This window comes from Equus caballus, chromosome 5, assembly GCF_041296265.1.
Source record: "Equus caballus isolate H_3958 breed thoroughbred chromosome 5, TB-T2T, whole genome shotgun sequence".
In the NCBI taxonomy this organism is placed as follows: Eukaryota; Metazoa; Chordata; class Mammalia; order Perissodactyla; family Equidae; genus Equus; species Equus caballus.
The window spans coordinates 4,355,223-4,377,045 of record NC_091688.1 but is presented as its reverse complement, the minus strand read 5'-3'; the positions used below and the strand labels follow the sequence as shown (position 1 = coordinate 4,377,045).

Genomic DNA, 21,823 nt, shown 5'->3' with positions numbered 1-21,823 from the left:
AAATTCAGCAGACAGCTCCCTGAGAGGGAAGAGGGAATTGGAGTCTGGAGTCACACATAAGACTGCCAGGTAGAATACAAGATGCCTAGTTAAATTTGAAGTTGTAGGGGAGGAAGACATTTCCTCTACCCTCTCTGGATTCGTCTGGCCAGAGTTCACATGAGACAGAATAGCAGGAGAAAATTAAACAAAGCTTTATAACATGTATACATGGAAGAGGTCAGGCAAACTGAGCAACTCGCCAAAATGGCTGAAGCCCCCACCTTAAATATCATATTGTTACCAAACCTGAAGTGAGTTCGCTCATCCGTTGCCCAGCAAGCCAATCTCTGACACCGAGTGTGGTGAAAGAAAGTAGGAATTTTATTTTTTGCACAGTGCTGAGCAGGGAGAGAGGGCAGCTAATGGTGAAATCCCAAACTCCCCAAAAAGCTAAAAGGAAGGGCTTTTATTTGGGATTTTAGGTAGGGGAGGGGGAGCATACAGCCTTGCTGTTTGGAGCTTTCCCACCAGCCTGTCTTTGGTCTTGAGACACTTACAGAGAGGAGGAAGCCTGTGACCTTGCTGGTCAGCAGCTTTCCCACCAGCCCGTATCTCTTTGCGGGAGGAGATAGTCCAGGTGCTTGTCCTTGATGGTGTCTGTCTCCATGGAGGATAGTGGATTCTGGAGCCAGGAAGCCAGAGAGTAAGCAGGGAGTGAGTGTTTTGGTTTTAACCTCATATATGCTGGGTTTAATGTGGGGAAACTGATATCAGGGTTGGTATCAATATCCAGAAAGGAGGATGTTGGGGGGGAGTCAGTTACAGGAGGTTACCAGAAACAGGAATAAGGTTATTATGCAGATTTAAGTCCTTGCCTTTGGCATTGATTGAGAGTTTCTAGAGAGAACGTCATCCCCTTTCTTCTTCCTGGTACAGAGAGGGAGGCACCTTTACAGATAGAGATTTCCTTTACAATGTAAATGTCTCCTAACAAAGGGCAAGCAAGTTCCACCCCTCAGAGCCTCCTTCCCTGTCCCAGTTTATCAAAAGCAATCAGCCTCAAATAATCCTCATGCCAAAGAGACATATCTTGGGCTGGCCAAGACCAGTCCCCCACAAAGTTTAGCTATGCAATGAATTTTTCTTTTTTTTCCTGAGGAAGATTCGCCCTGAGCTAAAATCTGTGCCAATCTTCCTCTATTTAGTATGTGGGTTGCCACCACAGCATGGCCACCACCGAGTGTTGTAGGTCTGTGCCTGGGAACCAAACCCAGGCACTGAAGTGGAGCATGCTGAACTTAACCACTCAGCCACTGGGCTGGCCCACAATGAATATTTTTTCTAGAATATGTATGTCACACAAAATATTTAGGACATACGCATTCTAAAGAAAATTGTTGTTTTGCAATTCAAATTTCACTGGGCATCCCACGTTTTCATTCTCTAACTCTGACAACCTGGTTTACGACCCCATTTTGTAAAAGGTAAAGGAAGCTCCTGCATAAGGGGGAAGTCTTGAAGAGGAAAAATCTGCAGAGCTGTTGGCTTAACGTACCTTCCAGCCAAAAGGGTCTGATCTCAAAAATGAGGACAAGAAACAAGATTTAATGTCAGAGTTTCTATGGCCCTCATGATGGCCTTCTCCTGGAAAGGATTCGACCCTGTCCATGTTTCCTTAGAACCTTAAAAAAAAATTCCCCCGACAGAATCAATGTCATCAACGTCTACAGCGAGAGTACCTGGAAGTCTTCTTTAAGTATCTCCAGGATCTCTCTTTCCTCTTTCGTTCTCATTTTTATTTAAAATCTGCTTTGTGATAAATATTTCTAATTATATTTTGTTTTCTTGGTTTTGTTAGTTTACTAATATTGCAGTATCTTGTTTATGTTCCCATTTTTATCACAGATAGAGGGGACTTGGGTGTATATTATCAGCTGAGGCTGGGTGGCTTATGAACTGCAGAAGGTTATTGCTCACAGTTCTGGAGGCCGGAACCTGAGCTCAGAGCGCCAGCGAGGTCTTGCGAGCCCTCTTAGGGTTGCAGACTTCTCATTGTATCCTCACATGGGGAAAGGGGCGGGGGAGCTCTGTGGGATTGCTTTTATGGGAGAGCCAATCCCATTCACGAGGGCTCCACTCTCATGACCTAATCACCTCACGAAGGCCCCACCTGCTAATGCCATCGCTTTTGGGGGTTAGCATGCAGCATATGAATTTTGGGGGGATGCGTTCAGACAATAGCAGAATGTAATTGTTAAAAATGCTCAGTTCCTTCACTGAGCTGAGACGTAGCTCCTGAGAGCAGTATGCACTGAAGGAAATGACACACCGGACTGGCCAGGCTCGGGTCCTGGCACCGCCATATTCTCGCTGTGTGTCTATGAGTTAATTACTTAACCTGTCTGAGGCTCACCTTCCACTTATGTAAAATGGAGTTAATTATTCCTTCCTTTCCCACAGGGTGGTCCTCAGAATCAAACGTGATGAGTGATATAAATGTGCTTTTTAAACAGCTTCATTTAAAAAGCAGTGACCTGACAGGGGGAGGTGATTTACATAAATTATCTCAATCATCACAAAGTAGGTGTTACAGTCCCCAGTTTGCAGTGGAGAAAATGTGCTTCATAAAAATTACTGTGTTTGTTAGTCAACTGAGGAGGCAGGCCTCAACCCAAGATAGTTTTGACCCCCAAGCCTGCGGTGAAGTTTCTGCATCTGTGCTCCCCTCCAGCATGCTGGTGACCTTGACTTCTTTCTATGTCCCGTGTGCATGTGTGTGTGTGTGCCTATGTGTGAACGCGTGTGCGTGTGTGTGTACTTTATCTAACAGGAAGAAGAGACTGGCGCAGCTTTACCGGCAATCCGTCTGCTTCTCCTTGCTGTGGCGGATCTATAGCTTAAATTATTTTTTTTACTACAAGTATTACAGCCAGCTGGCAGCTATGATGCAAGTGAACACCGCCCTGGAAACTCAAGATGATTTCCAGGTAGGCTATTTTTGGTAGCTGCTTTTTAAATTCTGAATCTTGTTTGGAGAGAAAAGCCTAGTGAAAGCCAGTTGGGACTGAGAATCATGAGGGTGTACAACAGGTCCCAAACATTTTAGTTCCAGGGTCACAATAATTATCGAGGACCCCACATAGCTTTCATTTCTATGGTTGTAGCTATTATCATATAAGAAGCAAAAACTGAGATATTTAAAAAATATTTTCAAAAATAAAAGTAATAAACCCATTACATATTAACATACTTAACGTTTTCATTGAAAAAAATCTGATATTTCCCCAAACAAAAAATTTAGTGAGAAGAGAGGCATGTATACCATTTTTGCAGATATCTTAACGTTTGACTTCACAGAAGACAGCTAGATGCTCCCTCTGCTTCCACCTTCACTCCCTTGCAATGTCTCAGAGCTCTCCCCTGGGAAAGTCCCCTGTGTACTCATGGGAGAATGAGGACGAAAAGCAAAAACGTTAAAGGATAGTTCTTAAAAAGATAAAATCGTGACCCACACAAATGAGTCATGGAACTCGTTAATCAGTGAGAGAGCTAGTAAGATGTTAGAAGTGGTTCCAAGGAGAATTCAGTTTATGAATGGATGCAAAACTAGTCAAGTCACGGAGTCGTGATCACTTGTCTCCCACTGAACATTTACATTTCTATGAAAAAGAATCATTTCCAGTTTATCCGTTTTCTGCTGAATACAGAGTTGTCTTCGGGCAAAGACAATGAAAGGCAGAGATAACCTTGCGAGTGAGATAGACAGGACACATACCAAGGTTTTTGTTTTGGCTCATTTCAAGGTCTTTCACTATTTTCCTGACACAAATGATGCTTGATATTATGAAACTAGATTTGACCTCTTCGTGTCCTCCCGGAGCCTGAGACCACATGGGGAGAGCCACGAGTTTAGGTCATAAACTGGGAAGTCTGACTAGATGAGGAAGACTCTAGGAGACAAAACCAAGAAATTATTAGCTAAATCCAACTCCTACAATGAAAGTGATCAGGTCCCTTCATTAAAGCACATCAGGTCTGGGTTTTTGCTGGGGCGGTAACTTCCTCCTGGGCTCATTCATTATCAAGAATTAAGGGAAACGGTTGAGAGCACCATGCGTGTTGGAAGAGCTTAGCTTCCCAGCCAGGACTCCGTCCCCAGCATCAGTTCCTTTCAGGAGGCCAGGATCCGTAAGTATTTATAAAGCCCATAATATTGGGCCTCTGCCCATATGCCATCCTCCTCTCCTAGCTCCCTGGGCCACTTTCAGTTCCTCAAATGTGTAAATTCAATCCTGTCTTAGGTCTTTGCACTGGATATTTCCTCTGCCCACCGTGCTCATGCCCTGACCTTTACTGAGCTCTCCACTTAGCAGCTTGACGGTCACCTCCTCCGTGAGACCTTTCTTGACCACCTGACCCATTCTCTCTCTAGCCTATCACCCTATTTTAGTAGGTCTTATTACCATCTCACGTTTTCTTTTTGGCTCCTTCGTTGGTGTGTGGTCTGCGTCCTCCACTAGCCTGTAAACTCCATGAGAGCAGGGACCTCGTCTGTTATCTTGTCCACATCCTGAGCTACTAGAACAGTGTCTGACGCATAGTAGGTGCTCAACAAATATTTATTGACTGAAATGCTTTACTTCTCCTCCACACTTGGGGCTATCTCCCAAAAACGTGCTAGAGCTGGGGGGTAGGGGGGGACAAAACGGAAAAGTCAAAATTAGAAAGTGAATCCAAAGACGCTTGTTAACGAGACGGCTGTGACTGAGGCAGAACAGGAGGGAAAGTGCTCCCCCGGGTGCTCAGAAGCAGATGAGGCACTCAGTGTAGGATGACAGAAAAAACCAGAATGAGCGCCCGGAGAGCAGTTTCCAGCACTCCACCCCTCTGTGGTGTGACCACTGGCAAGCCACAGAACCTCCCAACTCTCTCTTTCCCCATCAAGTTTGGAAGCAGTTCTGTTGGTCCAAATCCAAGAAATCCTGGGCTTTCTCGCAGCTTCGGATTTTTCGTTTGCCCAACAATCCTCTGTCTTCCACCACCATTTCTGGCTGGTCTTCCCTTCCGGCAGCATTATCTGAAACACGTTCTAAGCCAGGAATAGAGGAATTCCTCAAGACTGACTTTGTGGTTTAAGAAATATCCACAGAACTGCCTATAACACAGAACTTGTGGACTGGCTATTTTGTGCAATTTGAGGAATTCCAGGAAAAAAAGTCCCCTTCTCCAAAATGCCGCCCCACCCAACTGCCCTCAGCGCCCAGCGCTTCTCCCAGCAGGGCGCCTCCTCAGAGGCACTGCTTTCTCTTCACTCTTCTCTAAGAGTTTATGTTCTGAAGCAAATTTAATTATCATTTTAAAGAGTTGTTTAAAGAGTAACCAACTTCTCTTAAATCTCTCAATTAAGTTTTAGAATGACTTCTTACATTTTTTTACAAACAAATCAAACCAACGTTCCTTTTTTGTTGAATAACATAAGTAACACATGCTTGCTGTAACAAATTAAAAAGCACAGAAATGCATCAAGTGAAAAGTCGCTCCCCGCCCTCAGCTCTCCCCTCTACCCCCAACAAATAGGCAATGACTGTTGACACTTCGGAGCCAATCCTTCCAGGCTTTTTGCTATGCAATCACATGTCCACATATATAAGATATTGCTTTTATTTCTCACAAAAATTAAGATTCTCATATTTTGTTTAAGGACTCTGTGGGCAAGAGGGGCCATTAAACTTGTCCTGGATGATAGAGGAAATGAGTGGCAGAAACCCAATTTAATTTCTGTATCTAAGCCCATGGTTTGGCCAAATGACCAGCTCCATCCCCAAGCTCAGTAAGCACGCTTACTGGCAGACACTGGGTAACGTCCCTGGCCTTTCAGCTCTGGGCTCCGTCTCAGCCTTGCCCCTCTCTCCTCCACTGCTGCCATTGCAGATCATTAAGGCCTACCTGGACTATTCGCTGCACTACCAGCTGGCCGGCTACCAGGGTGTGTGGTTCAAGTACGAAGTCATGGCCATGGAGCAGGTCTTCAGCCTCCCCCTGAAGGGCGAGGGCATTGAAATGGTGACGTATGTGGCTGATACACTGGGCTACATCAAGCTCATAATGGGCCACTTGGACTTGGCCTATGACTTAGGTAAGGGCTGGTTGGGCAAGAAGGGATAGGCAGATGCAAGTAATACCCAGAAATGTACTGGAATTGTTTTCCTCCCAGGCTCTCGAGCCCACAAGATGTGGGCACTGCTCCGGAATCCCAACAGACACTATATAGTCCTCTGCTGGCTTAGCAAATGTCTCCTCTTGAAAACCAGGTATTTATCTTAAAGCGTTTTCCAAAATGAGGGGGAGGAAGCCATAGTCACTGCGCGTGCTGGGCTCACGCATCCCTGGCCGTAAGGGAGGGAAAGGAGTAGGGTTCACAGTAGAAGATGTAACTGAGACTCCTTTGGACGCCACTGCTCCTGTCACGGAATTCTCTCACACGCATCATCTCTAACCTGGTTGCTCTGGCCAGTGACTGGGAGAGTCAGACAGTCGTCCCCACTGTGGGACTCAGGCCTCCACCACGGTGAGGTGGCAGGAAAGGGACCAGCCTTACAGGGAAAACAAGTGCCCAGAGGACAGCAACCTGGACCAGAGGCCAGGACAGCTTGGCCTGATTCCGGTCACACGGATATAGAGGTGCATGAGGCAACAGTTTGAACAAAGAGCCTGTCTGAGATTCAGGAGTGGGCCCAAGTCTGTTTTGGGGTCATATGTGGTCCTGGATCACCTGGCAGGACCGAGACCGGACCAGGGCTGGACCGCATCCTCTTCTCCCACCGCTTTTTGATCCTGCTGCCTTCTCTTTCCCACAGACACAAGCAGCTGGTGCAGGTGCTGGGGTCGCTGTGGGATCTTTCTATAGCAGAAGAGCACATCTTCAGCAAGGCGTTTTTCTATTTTGTCTGCCTGGACATCATGCTTTATTCTGGTAAATGTGGCTTTGGGATTTATAAGAAGTTGGGAGTCTGGCACCGTGTGGTGTGATGTGGCCGCTCTCAGGGCTGTGGCTTTGAGGCCACTAGGTTTCTGCCTGGAAAGACATACAGAACAGGGAAGGAGAGCCTGGTGTTATGAGCCGAGGAGCCATCTAGAAGGCGCAAGATTATAAGGGACCACCAAGGAGAATTTAGTCTGGAGGAACCTGTTGGGTATAAGCTGCCCGTTGAGGTGTCAGATCAATTTACACACAAGGGATAGTTGACTGACAGCACCTTACCATGTGCCTTTTACTAGGCTATTTAATTTTCAGCAGGATGTACTTAGAGACTTCATGCATTAGAATGAAGGACTGGATTGCTAACAGTAAGAGTTGTGGGCACTGGTAGCTGCTGGTTTGGAAAACAAGTTATTTCCTGATAACCTTCAGGTTACACCAAGTAGGCAGCCCTCAGTGTACATATTAAACCAGAGGGGCCAATCTGGGCATTCTTTCCCCCACACATATTTTGAAAGGGGATGCAGATATTGCTGCCAACAGGGAAAGCACGGGTGGGAAGATGGAGAGTCCCAGGCAGCGCTAAGGTGGCCTCCCGCCGGGCTCCACGGGGAGGGCTGGTTTAAACCCCGCTCCTGTCTGGTCAACTCCACGGAATTGCACCGCGTGTGCATAAACTTCCCAACAAGCTGGGGCTCGGCAGACGCAGGGCAGTGCAGTCACACGGCTGTTGCAATACGGGACCCTTTCGGTCATAAGGTAATCAGAGACTGAGCAGCCTCTCCCACAGCTGGAAACTGTCCTGGCAGCGACTAGGCCCGAAAGATGTCCCCCTCACCCCACAGCCAAGCTCTCCTATTTCTCTTTCTTTTAGGCTTTGTTTATAGGCCATTTGAAGAATGTTTGGAATTCATACACCAAAACGAAGACCATTGGATCCTCAAGTTCCAGAGTGGAATGCTCCTGGGACTTTATTCGTGCATAGCTGTCTGGTAACAATGTATTATTGTCACGAAATCCCCAAATTTGAAAACGTTGAATTGCGAAGAAGAGTTCTATGAGATTTTAAAAAAAGAAAGAAAGAAAAGGAAAGAAAGTAGAAGTGTTTATAATTTACACGTGGGACAGATTGAAGGCATCAGAGTGGATCTATACTGAAAGAGCCCTTGGGCATCAGCTAGTTCATCCCCTCAACTGTACTCAGTGCAACGAGCATTTAAATACGTGCATATCATGTTGTGGGACTAGAGATGAGTAAGAAAGGAGTACTTGCTTCTGAGGAGTGCGGGGTTTGAGGGAGACTGATACATAGCGCCACTTGCCCACCCCGACCCCAAGATCTAGTCACGTTGGAAAACAATGTTGACAGAGCTGGTGTTGGAGGATGTGGCTTATTTCTGCAGGCACACGGCTCTCCTGATCTTGAACCCCAGCGTTAGACTTACCCACTCAGCGGCAGGCAGTTCTGTGGGTCTGCCCCGGCGAGGCAGGCCTCTGTCCCGCACCTGGCTGAGAGAAGAGCAGAACGTGGGCCTCCCTGGCTCAGGGGGAACAGGAGGGGCAGACCTCGAGCTTCAGCTGCCTGACTCCTCTCTCAAAGTGACCCCCCTCCGCCCACTAAGTCACCCCCCATCATGGAGGAGGGAGCAAGGCAGGGAACAGACTGGAGTTTTCTCACCTGGAAGGAAACTAGTGGAGCGAGGAGGAAGGATGCCCCTGTACCTCATTAACACATTAAGCCTGAGGCTTAATCCCTTTAACCTCTTCAGTTGTAAACGCAGAAGCCTGCAGCTACGGCCTTACCCTCAAGGAAGGAGATCAATGTAAGGCTCCCGAACATTAACTAAATTACTTCCAAGACTGAAAGTCATTCCTTATTGTACTCCCCATCTCAAATTATATATGCAGCTATGTTGTCCAATATTTAGAGATTATGTGATAAGATTAAATGACAATCAAAAGACTCCCATAGAAAGTGCCACAAACTGGGGCAGTTCCAAATTTGAACAGAAATCTCCTCTTATTATAACCTTCCTTGGGAGAAATTAAAATCCAAAAACTAATTACCCTTGCCAGTTAAAGCCTAAAGGAATTAAAGTTCAAAGTCAAATTAACTTGCCCATGTGAGTTAAAGTTCAAGGAATCTAAAGTCCAAAAATCCTCCTAATTTCTTATTCTGGCCTGTCTCACCTGCAGAGTCCTTTCAGCAGTGGTGGCCTGGGCCAAGCCCTCTCCCGCTTCAGTGGGCATAGGAACCGCCTGGAGAGCTTGTTGACTCAGAGATCCCTGGCCCCATCCCCAGAGTCTTTCTGATTCAATAGATCTGGCTTGGACCAGAGAGCTCGCAGGCCTAAGGAGCACTCATGTGCTACCGACGAGGCAGCTGCGGCCCACCCGGGAGCGCACTGGCCTCGGCCTTCTCTCTTTGGAATTGGAGCAATTTCTCCAAGCCCTCGAGTTTATGGCTCCAAGTGTCTGATCGGCTTCACTTTTAAAGAGTCCAAAGAGTTAAATAAATGGTGGCTAAGATTGCCTGAGTGTTCCCAAGGATTCCATTCATCTCAAACCATCAAAAAGTCCTCTTCCGTCCTTGCTCCGCATCACGTGGTTCCCTCCGGGCAGGCAGGCGGCAGGGTCCCAGAGGCCCAGGGACGGGGAGCTTCACCTCCAGAGAGACCCATTTCAGGAAATCAGCCCCTGCCAAGGGCGGTACTGATTTTTCTTCTGTGGTGGTGCAGGTATGCCAGACTTCAGGAATGGCAGAACTTTCACATGTTCTCCAATAGAGCTAAAAATCTAGTGCCAAGAAGAACCCCGACAGCTCTGTACTGTGAAGGAATCACTAGATACATGGAGGGGCAAGTTCTCTACCTGCAGAAGCAAATTGAAGAACAGTCTGAGAACGCTCAAGACAGTGGCGTTGAGCTACTCAAGGTGAGGCTGATGCTCTGGTTTCTAGGATAAACCGTTCCTTCAGTGGATTTCTGTCTACCTCTTGTGATAATTGTTTTCTCTGATTATGCGTTTATAGTACCAGTTTGCGAAGGCAACCCCTCTCCCCAAGTTAGAAGAAAAGAGAAACTGCTCATAAACTTACTACTCAGAGATAATCACTTTTTACATATTGAGACATCACTTTTCCGGTTTTTTCTATGTGTGTGTGCCTACATTTCCATTTTCTAAACTTGCATTAAATAAAATATAACTAATTTCCTGTCATTAAATTGTTTTCTACACCGCTAGTTAAAAGGAAGCATAGTATTTTATCTTACAGTTATACCAGTAAATTACATCACCAAACTATTCTTGGATGGAAATCTTCTGCAATAATTTACTGCTATTGCTGTGATCAACACCTTGATGGATAAATCTTTGCACACAGAAAATGTAAGCATTCAACTGATATGTGGTGAACATCAGTTACTAGGCGCTGGGATACAAGAGTGGGCAAATTCGACCTGCTGCCCGCCTCCTGGAGCTGACAGCCTCTGTGGGCGAGCCCCCTGCGAGAAGGAAGGGCTGAACCTCTGCCATGGGCTTGACACTCACTCACCTTGTTCTCCTAAAAACTGAGCACGGGTGTATTAGTTTTCTATTGCCATGCCCTCAGTTCCCACAAACTTAACAGCTTAAACAACACCCACGTCTTATCTCACAGTCGGGCAGGTCAGAGGTGTAGGTGGGTTGATGGGGTTCTCCACCGAGGATCTTATAAAGATAAAATCAAGGTGTTGGGCGAGCTAGGAACATAGCTGCTTCCCTCTTCCTTCAGGTTGTTGGCAGAATCCAGATGCTGATGACTTTCAGGCACATCTCTGTTTCAGAGATATTAAAATGTTTCAAAGCAAGGCATCTTGGGACCACTGAAGTATCGTAGCTTGTTTAATCCTCTAGCACTGTTATGAGGTCCATCTTTTTCACTCCCGCCGTATAGAAGACAAAGTTCTAAATTTGCCGGCGGGAGCCCGTACTGCTCACTATCACTCACACCACACACAGCCTCGGGATCTCCTCCTGCCATTCGCTGACAGCTTATAAATCACTGCCTCTAAAAACACAAACTCTGTGGTCACCACTGCTCGGAGGTGCGTACTCTTTGACATACAGCATGTCTTTATATTTCTGCTTCATAAACATTCTATTGGCTCTCACTCAGGACATGGAAACGCTTGGTTATAAAAAAGCAATAGTGTGTTTTATGTAATTATTGTGTGTTACATATAATTTATGTAATTATTACATATTATGTAATTTATTTCCTGTAATTTGATAGAGTAAATGTCTTTACTTAAGAAAATAACTTATGAGGGATTTCAGACATGCTTGACTCCATGTTGTTCAGAAGAAATAGATTTTTGCCCATGTTACACATGATTTAATTCATTCCAACATTCTCTTTTTCCTTTCAAATACTGAGCATGTTACATACGACAAGTAAGTTGACTGTCATTATCACTTTTAAATGTTGATTGAATACTAATAAAGGTGTGCCACACTTTTGGCCAAGTCGATATCTGAAAATCCAGATAGATAAATTAGCAGGTGATTCAAAGAAAGCACATTTTTCTTTAATGAGTAGTAAAGTGATAAAATTCAGCTATCCCACAGACAGTACAGGTTAAAAATACACCAGGTGCTAAGGGATGAGTGAACCCTATCTTTGTACTCTAGGAGTTTGTGTTTTACTTGAGTTTGAGAAGGGGTGAGGTAGGAAGCCTGGGGATGGGAGGAGGTGATGGAGGTGGAGATTAGAAAGAATACAAGGACACAAATGAATGCGGACTCAAACTTTGTGTCTCCCACAGTACACGGAACAATGCCTTGTACCCAGTAGATGTTTAATTTCTTGAATAAATAATTGGTGAACTAAAAAGGTGTGTAACAAGAAAACTCAATGTTTTGATTCCATTTCTATGATATTGAAGTAAATGCAATAAAACATTGTTCTTTTGTTGACCATCAAATTAGCAAAGACACAAGAGAAGATGCATTCATAGTCTGAAGGACTCTCATAAACTTTCTAGAGAGCATTCTGACAAAATGCATAAATGTCTTTAAAATATGCACGTCATTTAATTCTCCTCCTGGGGATTATCCTAAAGAAATAATCAGATGGAAAACAAAAATTTCTCTATAAAGATGTCGATCTCAGGTCTATAGTATTAAAAAAACTAGGAGAAAATAAAAACCATAAGCCCTTCAAAAAGAAGATGGTTAAGTTAGAAGTGCTACATTTAAATATTGGGATATTTCATATTAAAAAAATCTGACTTTCTGACTCTTCCTTTAGAAATTGGAGTATCTGGTGACTCCAGGCCCGCATTCCTAAAGGGCAGCTGTTGGCTGGAATTGATGGGGGTGACACTTAGATGGGGCGCACCTCCTCCAAGATGACATAATCCCCTCTTCATCCAGCCTGCTTATTTATGTCACTTCCTGTCTGCTATCCGAATTTGAATTTGTGAGCCCTGATGTAAAGGAATTATGTTGTCAGAAAATGTTCATAATGTGATGCTAAATGAGAAAAAAAAGCTTCCCCTACTGTGTGCTTAGCATGCCCCCAGTTATGGTGGATATGAGTGTGTGTGTGTGCGTCCATGTGTGATCAAGGAACGAAGAAGTGGGAAAGTATGTTCCCAAATGTTAAAAATATTCCTTTCTGGGTGTTAGGGTTATGTGTGATTCTTACTTTTTTGGGTCCTTTTCACTTTTTCCTAAACTTTTGAGCAATTAACTTAGATTGCTTTGGTAATCAAAAGAAAATGTATTTTTTTAAAAAGTGGTCGCAGAGAAGGGCTAATGAGCCCGCCCATATCGCACTCTTGGGCTGGGGAGGCCCCTGGGGCTGCTCCACCTGCCAGCGGTCCTTCTGTCTCCACGACGCCCTCTGTGTGTCTCTGTAACATGCTTTTTCGCATGATTGCTCATCTCCTTGAAATATTCCCAAATCATGTGTGGAGGAGAAAACTTTGCCACCAAGGACCCCTTTCTGATTCTGATATGCTGTTTTTTCTTTAGAACCTGGAGAATCTGGTGGCTCAAAGTACCACTGGCCCCGTCTTCTACCCGAGGCTGTACCACCTGATGGCATACGTCTGTATACTCATGGGAGACGGGCAGAACTGCGACCTCTTCCTGAACACGGCCTTACAGCTCTCTGACACACAGGGGAACGTGCTGGAGAAGTGCTGGCTGAACATGAGTAAAGTATGTCCCCTCGGCCAGCGAGCTGGGCGGGGGGTGCTCACCCCGTTGAGGAAGCCCCAGGAGCCCTCTGCTTGGGTAGGGTCCCCAGGGCGTGGACGGCCACCACAGGCCTTTCTGGACTTAACGACACGAGTGACATGTCCATAGTTCAGCTGTGTGCACCTCCCCTTCCCCTGAGTTCTCATGGGATCGCCCCCTCCTCCAGATTGCCTTTAGCACGATCTCTGCCCCCTCCTGTGGCCCTCACCGCTTTCCACTTGGTGTTACATTTGTGTGCGCGTCTTTCCTCCCCTCAAGAATGCGAACTCTGAGGAGGCAGAAACCACGCTTAGTATCCAGTACAGCACCTTCTACTCAGTGTTTGCTGGTTTAGTGAATGAATGTCCACTTCTGTGCGTTTACTTAAAGAGTTGTGCATCAGTATCCTAGTTTGGACAGCAAAACTCATCGTCTCTGGGCACGTGGTTTTAAAAGCTCAAGGACATTTGACCATTTCTGTTTTAGATCAGTTCTAATCGCACAGGTCAGAGAGCTCCAGTTCATTCTTTCTTCTCTTTCCCTCCTCTCAGGAATGGTGGTACTCGAGCTCCGAGTTCATGGAAGATCAATGGCTTCAAACGGTCTTGAGTCTCCCATCATGGGAAAAAATTGTTTCAGGCAAAGTAAACATGCAAGATATCCAAAAAAACAAATTCCTAATGAGAGTTAACATCCTGGACAATCCTTTCTAACATTTCATGGAAGAGAATAAAGATTTTAGTAAGACTCATTCTCCTGTGACCATCTGTCATCAACCATTCTCTGTAGCCAGCGCCCTCCAGGTTCCTACATGGTCTCTTCTGTTCCAGACACAGAACCAGATGTGCTGGTTTCTTCTCTTTCTGGAGGGTCACACAAGGTCGGCAGTGTCCTGCTTTACTTTCTCCAACTTTGCACAAATTGCCTTTGCCTTTCAATGTTTTAGCTTGACCTGTTTATTTCAGCCCATACAAAATTATATCATATGGAAAAATATTAATATCAAAATGGTGGGGCTGGCCTGGTGGCATACTAGGTAAATTCGCACACTGTGCTTTGGCAGCCCGGGGTTCGCAGGTTCGGGTCCCGGGCATGGACCTATGCTGTGGTGATGTCTCACATAGAAAACAGAGGAAGATGAGCACAGATGTTAGCTCAGGGACAATCTTCCCAACCAAGAAAAAGAAGAAAAAAAAGGTACCTGCGGTGACAGATACATTTCTGGTTAATTTATTAAACTGAAAATGTTTATTTTTAAGTGTCCAGCTGTTCAGTCTTTTGTATGCAGCGCAGTATCACAAACAGCAAATTCTCGTCATGGTCTGCAGGGGAAGATTTGAAGACACGTCTTCGTGGTGCCTGTCTGCAGCTCCCAGAGCCCCTCTCACCACGTGGGTCAGATATCTGCAGAAATAAAGCTTTAAAAATTGAAGGATTCGTAATTTTGATACAGACGTCTTTTACACGCTTAGAGTTTACATATTTTTATATGTAAGAAAGTAATCGCAAGTGGAATGCGTATCGATTCCACCCCTCTGGGTGCTGCGGCTCCCTCATGCTGGCTCATTTTGTGGACCCAGGTAGCCACCTCAAGCAGGTGCACCGGGGTTTCCGTTTGTGGATCCCAGGCACCTTCCCATCCTGAGGGGTTCTTCTAATGGGCGTTGACACGTCCTACTCTAACACACGCCTCAAATTCCCATAGTGATTTCGGAGGCAGGGCCCCGAGCAGGCAGGCATTCCTTTAAGAGGTCAGTATTGCACTGCCCTCCTGCGAAAGGCCACGCTGCGTATTTTCCCTCCTGGTAACCTGGCTGAGTTCTGCAAAGGAGCTTAGGCACAGAGCCTGGGGGCCTGGCATGGGGGCAGGAACAGCAGGCTCGGAAATTGGAGCTCTGCACAAGCACACTTAATTCCTGTGGGCTCACCACCTGCCCTCCCCATTTCGGTGTGTGGTTGTGAGCGTTGATGGGGCTCAGGGCAGCTGCCCCAAGACGCGCCACTGTGCATGCGGATTATTTCCAGCTGAAGACAGTAAAGACTCGGAAGACTCGGGAAGGACATTTGACCTTCCCCAAAACTGGCTAAAAGAATTTAATTTAGAAGGCCTGATCCAGGAAGGAGCTAACACCATAAGCTAGCTACAGTATGATGTAAGATAGGTGTGATAGAAAGGCATCAACAAGCCCATTTTTGGCCCAGCAAAACTTGTTTAACAAATATCTGCATTTCCATCTCCACGTGAATTGCCTTCCTCCCCTCTGAAATCCCAAACCACCACCCCCACATCCTCCTTGTCTTTAGCTGAAGATATTTAAACAGGCAGCTGGGGCCAGATGGCCAAGTTGCTCAGTTTTTCCTGAGTTTCTCCCACGTATACATGTTATGAAACTTTGTGTGATTGTTTCCTGCTAACCTGCCTTTTACATTATTGAACAGCCATAAGAACCTTAAGAGAAAAGGGTGGGAGGAGAATTCTCTCTCTTCTACGGTATCAAATAAGATACTGAAGGTGAAAAGGCGTTCACAATCACAACATGCCATACAAGTAAAAATTTAGTGTCAGACAGATGACTGATTTTAAAAATAAACACATCAAATATGAAACTTTAACTATTATCCCCTTCAAAGTTGTCATCTTGGAAGCTGCATACTTGTCCCATGGTCCTACATAAAAATCCCTTGCTTTCTACTTGCCTGCGTTATTTTGTCTACCATCATCATTTTCATTCACTTATTTACTCATCCAACTAACATTTTTTGACTAATCACCGTGTACCAGGCACTGATTAAGTGCTGGAGACGAAGATACAAAGACGTAGAAGACACAATCCTCAACCTTGGCAAGCTCGTCAATCTAGTAGAATCCACTGAAACACAAGGAGACCTGACTTAGCCTGTTCCACTATGTTACAACAGAGGTGTGTACACCGCAAACAGAGATGGTGGAGAGAGGAGCACACACAAGACCCACGAATCTCAGAAGCCTCAGCTGAACTGCTTCCGAAGTGAAGTCATTCTGATTTCACGGTCCCTCCTTGGAGCGGGTGCAGGGCAAGCGGGGGGTGAAGATGGGTGGGTGTAAAAGAGAGAGTGGTGTGCACATGAGGAGACAAGTGACAACAATGCTTGTCCCATAGAAAAGAGGTGTTTGACGTGGAGCTTATCGGAGATGCAGGCTGGGCATTGGGGGTCCGCTCTGCCTAGGCTGCATCGTCCTGGAAGTGAAGTGTTGTCCCCTTCCGTACCCCCAGCCCCCCACCCCTCCCGGGCACCCCAGGAGAGCAGGCCTCAGGGTGAAGCTGCGGTGGGACGTGCCCACAATCCTTGATGCTCCAAAACTTCGAAAATTGCTTTCACTTCATTATATTGGCTTCTGATGAAGCCAAAGCCAAGCCCGGGCAAGGCTGGAGGAGGTGGGCAGCCAGAGGCGGGCTGGTAGTGGAAGTGCAGAGACATTCTTCCCCAAGGACTGATAAAGGAAGGTGAGGACAGAGGAAGAGGCAGGAAAAGGCTGGACTGCAATTTAAAGATTTTACCCTCCGTAGGTCTGAATCCAGAGAAGTGGGCATTGAGCTTTACGGGAACCCTGAACTTGGTTTCTAGCCCTGACTGTGCCACAAACCGGTCATGTGACCTTCTCACCAGTTTCCTCTTGTCTAAACTAAACAGGTTGTGACAAGGCGTCCTCTCTCCCCCTCAGGCTGCCTGCGATTCCGCCTCCTACCGACAGGATGGGCGTGGGCGCATCTTCCCTCTGGCCAGCAGATGGCAGCACCAGCTCTCTGACGTAGCCGGGAACAGTTTCTGGTCAAGCCTTCAGACCCACAGCCTGGGCCCTGAGCAAATAGAACCGCTCCAGCTTCCACAGCAGCTTCCCTTGTCACCTACAGGAAGCTTCCAGCAGGAGGTTCTCAGGAACATCACTCGAGAAAGTGATTCAGGCTAGAATTCTTTTTAGGAGAAGGCAGGTAATCCATGAAGCCTTTAGGAACAGAGAGGAATGGAGAAGTGATGATCCCTTTTTTGTGTGTGTGAGGAGATTGGCCCTGAGCGAACATCTGGTGCCAAACTTCCTTCTTTTTTTTCCCCTCCCCAAAGCCCCAGTACATAGTTGTACATCCTAGTTGTAAGTCATTCTAGTTCTTCTATGTGGGATGCTGCCTCAGCATGGCCAGATAAGTGGTGTGTAGGTCCATGCCCAGGACCGGAACTGGCAAATCCTGGGCCACGGAAGCGGAGCATGTGAACTTAACCACTTGGCCACGGGGCCGGCACCCTACACTTTTTTTTTTTTAATATGAGCCCTTGAACTCTCTTCTACAAGTCTACGGACTCCTAGAGGGCAGAGGCTCTGTCCTCATTCTCTGTCTCCAGCACTACACCACGTAAGTGCTCAGAAAGCATTTGTGAATTAAGGATTGTGTTAAAGAGCAACAGGAGTCAATCAGTGCAGGGACCACATTTCCATTTTAGAACAACCACTCCCTTTGCAGGAAATGGATGGGAAGCGAGCTGCGCCAAGATGAAGCCTGTGAGATGGCTTCTGTTGCAAGCTTGGAATTAGGGTGGCCTGCAATGAAGAGGTGGCAGTGGAGATAGAAATTAGGACACAGATGTGAAAGATGTTGGAGGAAGAACAGACTGATGTCAGAGATTGGCTTTTCAAGGAGGATGCTCAAAGTAACAAGCACATAGAGAAAGGCCCAGTAAGGTAAGGACTGAGAAGGGTCAAGCCCTACAGGTTCCCACTACTTGCTCAATGGACTGTCATATTCCCTCCCCCAACCCCAACTGCAGCCTTTTAAACCCACCTCCCCAGGATCACCCACTCACGACCCTGTTTCCCATCTGTGTTAATGGTACCTGTCGCTGCTCATCATGATTCTTCTCTCATCCTCCAGCCAGTCGTTTTGAACATCCAGCCCCTTCATCTCTCACTGAGCTCTGCGAGAGCCTCATAAGTAATTGGTCTCTCAATTTCAGATCTCCATCCTCCACCAATTGGCGGGGTAAGCTTGCTAAAATGCAAATCCCCCTTTATTACTCCTCTACTTAAAATCCTACTTGCCTTTGGGACAACATCCCGATTTCTTAGCCTGGAATGTAAGGTCCTGCCAAACCCAACAGTCCGATCATGTCGGCCGCACTCTTGCCCACCCTGAAACTGGGGGGCTGGTCCCTCTAACTGGAATGGTTTTTACCAGAATCTTCGGGTTTCTCCCAATCTGTTTTCAAATGCTCTGCCCAAAAGCACCTTCTCCCTGGCTGCTGTGGGTTGGGTTCTTCTGTCCGTCCGTCCTTGTTATTCCCCAGCTGTCCGTCCTTCCTCGCTGGAGCTGCTCTCACGTGACTGCCTGGCGCAGTTTCTTGGGGCTGTCTCCTCTCTGAGCTTGTCAAGGGCAGGGGTTCTGTCTCCTTCATCTGGTACCCCAGCACTTGGCATTGACTGGAGCATCAGAAGGCCCTGGGCATGCTCCGTCTTGTTCACAGTCGCATCCTGGCATTTCGCAGTGTGTGCAACATAACAGGTAATAACTACATTGAGTGAGTGAGTGACTGAAGGAGTGAGTGTATGCGACCTCTTCGCGAGAAAGTGGCAGCCACCAGGGCCACCACTGTGAGGTGTACCGCCATCCCCACCCACCACATCTCCATACCAAGAGAAAAAAGAGGTGTGGGGAGATTCTGGGAGCATGTGTGTGTGTGTAACCTGGCACAACTTTCCAAAAGGCTGCCAACTCCTGCGTGGTCTACACCAGCACAGTCCAGTAGAACTTTCTGAGCAAATGTCCTATCTCTGCACTGTCCAGTGTGGCAGCCACAGCCCCATGTAGCTACTGAGCGCTTGAAAAGTACTTAGTGTGACTGAGAATCTGTTTTAAATTTTATTTAATTTAAATGGCTGCCTGTAGCCGGTGACTCCCACATAGGACAGTGCAATAACTGCATTACCCTTAAAGGGCCCTCTCTCCCCCAACTCAGAATCTAGAAGCTGGAAATGCATTGAAATAGATGTCAAATCTACAGTAGGAACCCAAACCTTCCACTTTCTCTTACGGTGTCTTTTAGAGAGGACGTGGAAGGAGGCCAGTTCTTTCCAGCCAAGTGCTAGCGCTCCTCCTGTTTACTTCACTTCTCTCCCTTGGGCTTTTTCTCTCTTGCTCAACCTCAACTAGCCAACGTTGAGTCATCAGCCCGCCGTCCTTTCCGGGAGCCTGGCGTGTCCTGAGGTGTCCTGTGCAGCGCGAGCTCCTTCCCAACGATGCATGCTGTTTCGTTTCCTTTAACCCGCAGCTCAGCTCAGCCTCCTCGGCTAATGGATACGGGCAGTACAACACTTGCTGGCTGTGGGTACCCGTGTGTCCACAGATGCTTTACACTCTTTGAGACCAAGATCCTCAAGCAAGCTTTTCACAAACATTTTCCCCCTCTGCCAGAGCAACTTCCTTCAGGAATGGCTTACATGGAAAAACTGGGCTCTTACTGAGGTGGGAGCACCCAGACACACTATAAACAAACCATCTGGGGTTCTGCTGGGCTAGCAAGAGCGGGGACAGGGGCCTGCAAAGTGCTCCCCATTCCTATGGGTCTATCGTACATTCTGAGAGACTCCCTCCAAATAAATTTAATGTTTCTCCTATCTAGTTAAAAGAAACTCTGTAATTAAAAAAATAACTCTAGTCAAAGCCAGAGAAAGAACCAAGAATGTGATCTAGACTCAAACCTCAGTGTCCTGGGAGTCCTCGTGGGAGAAGGGAAAGCTCAGGCCTTCGGCAAGCTGCCCTGTGGCTTTGCTTTGTTCCCACTCCCAGAGCAGAGCCCTGATTGGTACAGACAACTTGAAATCACTTAATGCCCCCAAGGGCAGAGTAACCACAACTGTGTCAGGCCCCAGCACTGGAGGGCAGGGCTCGTGAGCAAATGTGGGGATACCAAACCTGCCAGACTTCCTCTTCCCAGATGCAGGGAGCTTAAAAGAAGACCCTAGCCCTTCCTCATATTCTGGAACCGTAAAGGCCAACCCCACAAAGCCCCCGGTGAAGGAATGGACGGACAATCAAATCCAAACCCTGAGCCAAGAAGGGACAATAGTTTAACATCCTGTTTGTGGGAGGAAATTGAAGCGGAAAGCGGCTGCTGCCCTGGGGCTCAGAGCTTGAAAGATTTGCGTTTCCTTCCTTGTAAACACAGCCAGGTCTCCTGCAGGTGCTGGAGTTCCCTCCTGCCTTCCGCCCCTCATTGTTCTTCTTACAATCTAAGACTTGGGCTGACTTGAGAGCAGGGGCTCTCGGGCCACCTCCTGATGGCTTTAGGGGGCACGTGTGGAAGGGAGGGGGCCCATGGCCACCATCATCGCCCTCAGACATTGGATCCCATTTCCAAGGGGCCAGGACGACTTCGCTCATCTTGTGCTGCTTTTCTGCGGCTGCAAATGGTTTGCATTTGGCTTTTTTTTTCTTTAATAGTTCATAAGGACAAGTGACAATTACAGCAACACTTGTGATGGATAAAAACAAGACAACTGGAAACAACCTAACTGTCCAGAAATTCAGACATGGTTTAAAGTACTATGGAACATCTCTACAAGAGAAGGCCCTATGGGCACTGTGAAACAATGGCCTAGTTCTTTCCGTACTGACGTGAAAGCTGCTCTGACACAACGCTAAGAGAAGAAAGCAACTGTTTTTTGTCTTTAAGAGGCAAGACATCTTTACTGGAACCATGTTTGGATCCTGATTTGAAGAGACCATTTGTAAAATGCCATTTTTGAGACAAGGGGAAATTTGAGCATGAACTGGGTATTGGATGAAATCAAGGAATTATTTGTTTAAATGTGTGTTTTAAAATGTTTCCATTAAATGTGAAGACATTATGATTATGTAAGAAAATGACCATATTCTTAAAAAGATGTACATCAAAGAATGTAGGGGTGAACTGGCATGATTTGGGGATTTGTTTTAGAATAATTCAGAAAAGAGGAAAAAGAAAAAAGGGATGGATGAAGTCATTACTGAGGATGGGTAAACAGAGGTTGATTTTACTCTTCTGTCTTCTTTTGTGCATTTTTGAAATCCTTAATAATAAAAAATCTTGAATATACAGGAAAAACGTGTTAGTGTGGAACCTGCCATAAAAGCAGATGGTTAGTTCCTAACACTAGCTCTACCATCACGGCAAATGCCATCTGCCTCCTCTGCGAATGCTCCCTCAACTTCTGTGAGCAGCTGGGAGGGTTGAAAGTCATTGGATCCTGGGGCTGGCCCTGTGGCCTAGTGATTGAGTTAGCACGTCCAGATCCCAGGTGTGGACCTACACACCGCTGGTCAAGCCATGCTGTGGCGGTATCCCACATACAAAATAGAGGAAGACTGGCAACAGATGGTAGCTCAGGGCCAATCTTCCTCACCAAAAGTCCTTGGTTCCCAAATCTAGTTAGCACTGGAATCACCCAGAGGGGTCAGAGGGAGCCTGCAGCTTTAAGGGAGTCAGAGAGCATCTGAGGTATCCCCTGAAATAGTTCAACTCCAGCTCACCCAGGGTTGAAGGCGCCCTCAGAAATGACGAGCATGGGTTTGACCAGCATGTTCCCTGTGCAGCTTGGAAACCAGAGCCTCAGCAGAAGGAAGAAACTCC

At 46.6% G+C, this 21,823-nt stretch overlaps 1 protein-coding gene and 1 long non-coding RNA gene across 10 annotated transcripts in view; one reads left to right on the top strand and one right to left on the bottom strand.

Annotated features, from left to right (window-relative positions):
- Positions 1-13,931, top strand: part of ADCY10 (adenylate cyclase 10) — an 83,050-nt gene extending 69,119 nt beyond the window's left edge. For all 9 annotated transcript variants that reach the window (XM_001493753.5, XM_014739550.3, XM_014739548.3 and 6 more), the window contains 8 exons: positions 2,813-2,969; positions 5,914-6,118; positions 6,197-6,293; positions 6,840-6,955; positions 7,836-7,953; positions 9,700-9,895; positions 12,980-13,168; positions 13,738-13,931. In XM_001493753.5, coding sequence (XP_001493803.3) covers positions 2,813-2,969; positions 5,914-6,118; positions 6,197-6,293; positions 6,840-6,955; positions 7,836-7,953; positions 9,700-9,895; positions 12,980-13,168; positions 13,738-13,899 — 1,240 coding nt within the window. In that variant the 3' untranslated portion in view covers positions 13,900-13,931. The remainder of the gene's footprint in view (positions 1-2,812; positions 2,970-5,913; positions 6,119-6,196; positions 6,294-6,839; positions 6,956-7,835; positions 7,954-9,699; positions 9,896-12,979; positions 13,169-13,737) is intronic.
- Positions 13,932-14,402: 471 nt separating this feature from the next.
- On the bottom strand, positions 14,403-18,511 carry LOC138924203 (uncharacterized). The gene is made up of 2 exons (XR_011438964.1): positions 18,391-18,511; positions 14,403-14,590 (listed from the first exon to the last, which is right to left on the bottom strand). It is a non-coding gene; the product is annotated as an uncharacterized lncRNA (long non-coding RNA).
- Positions 18,512-21,823: the final 3,312 nt, after the last annotated feature.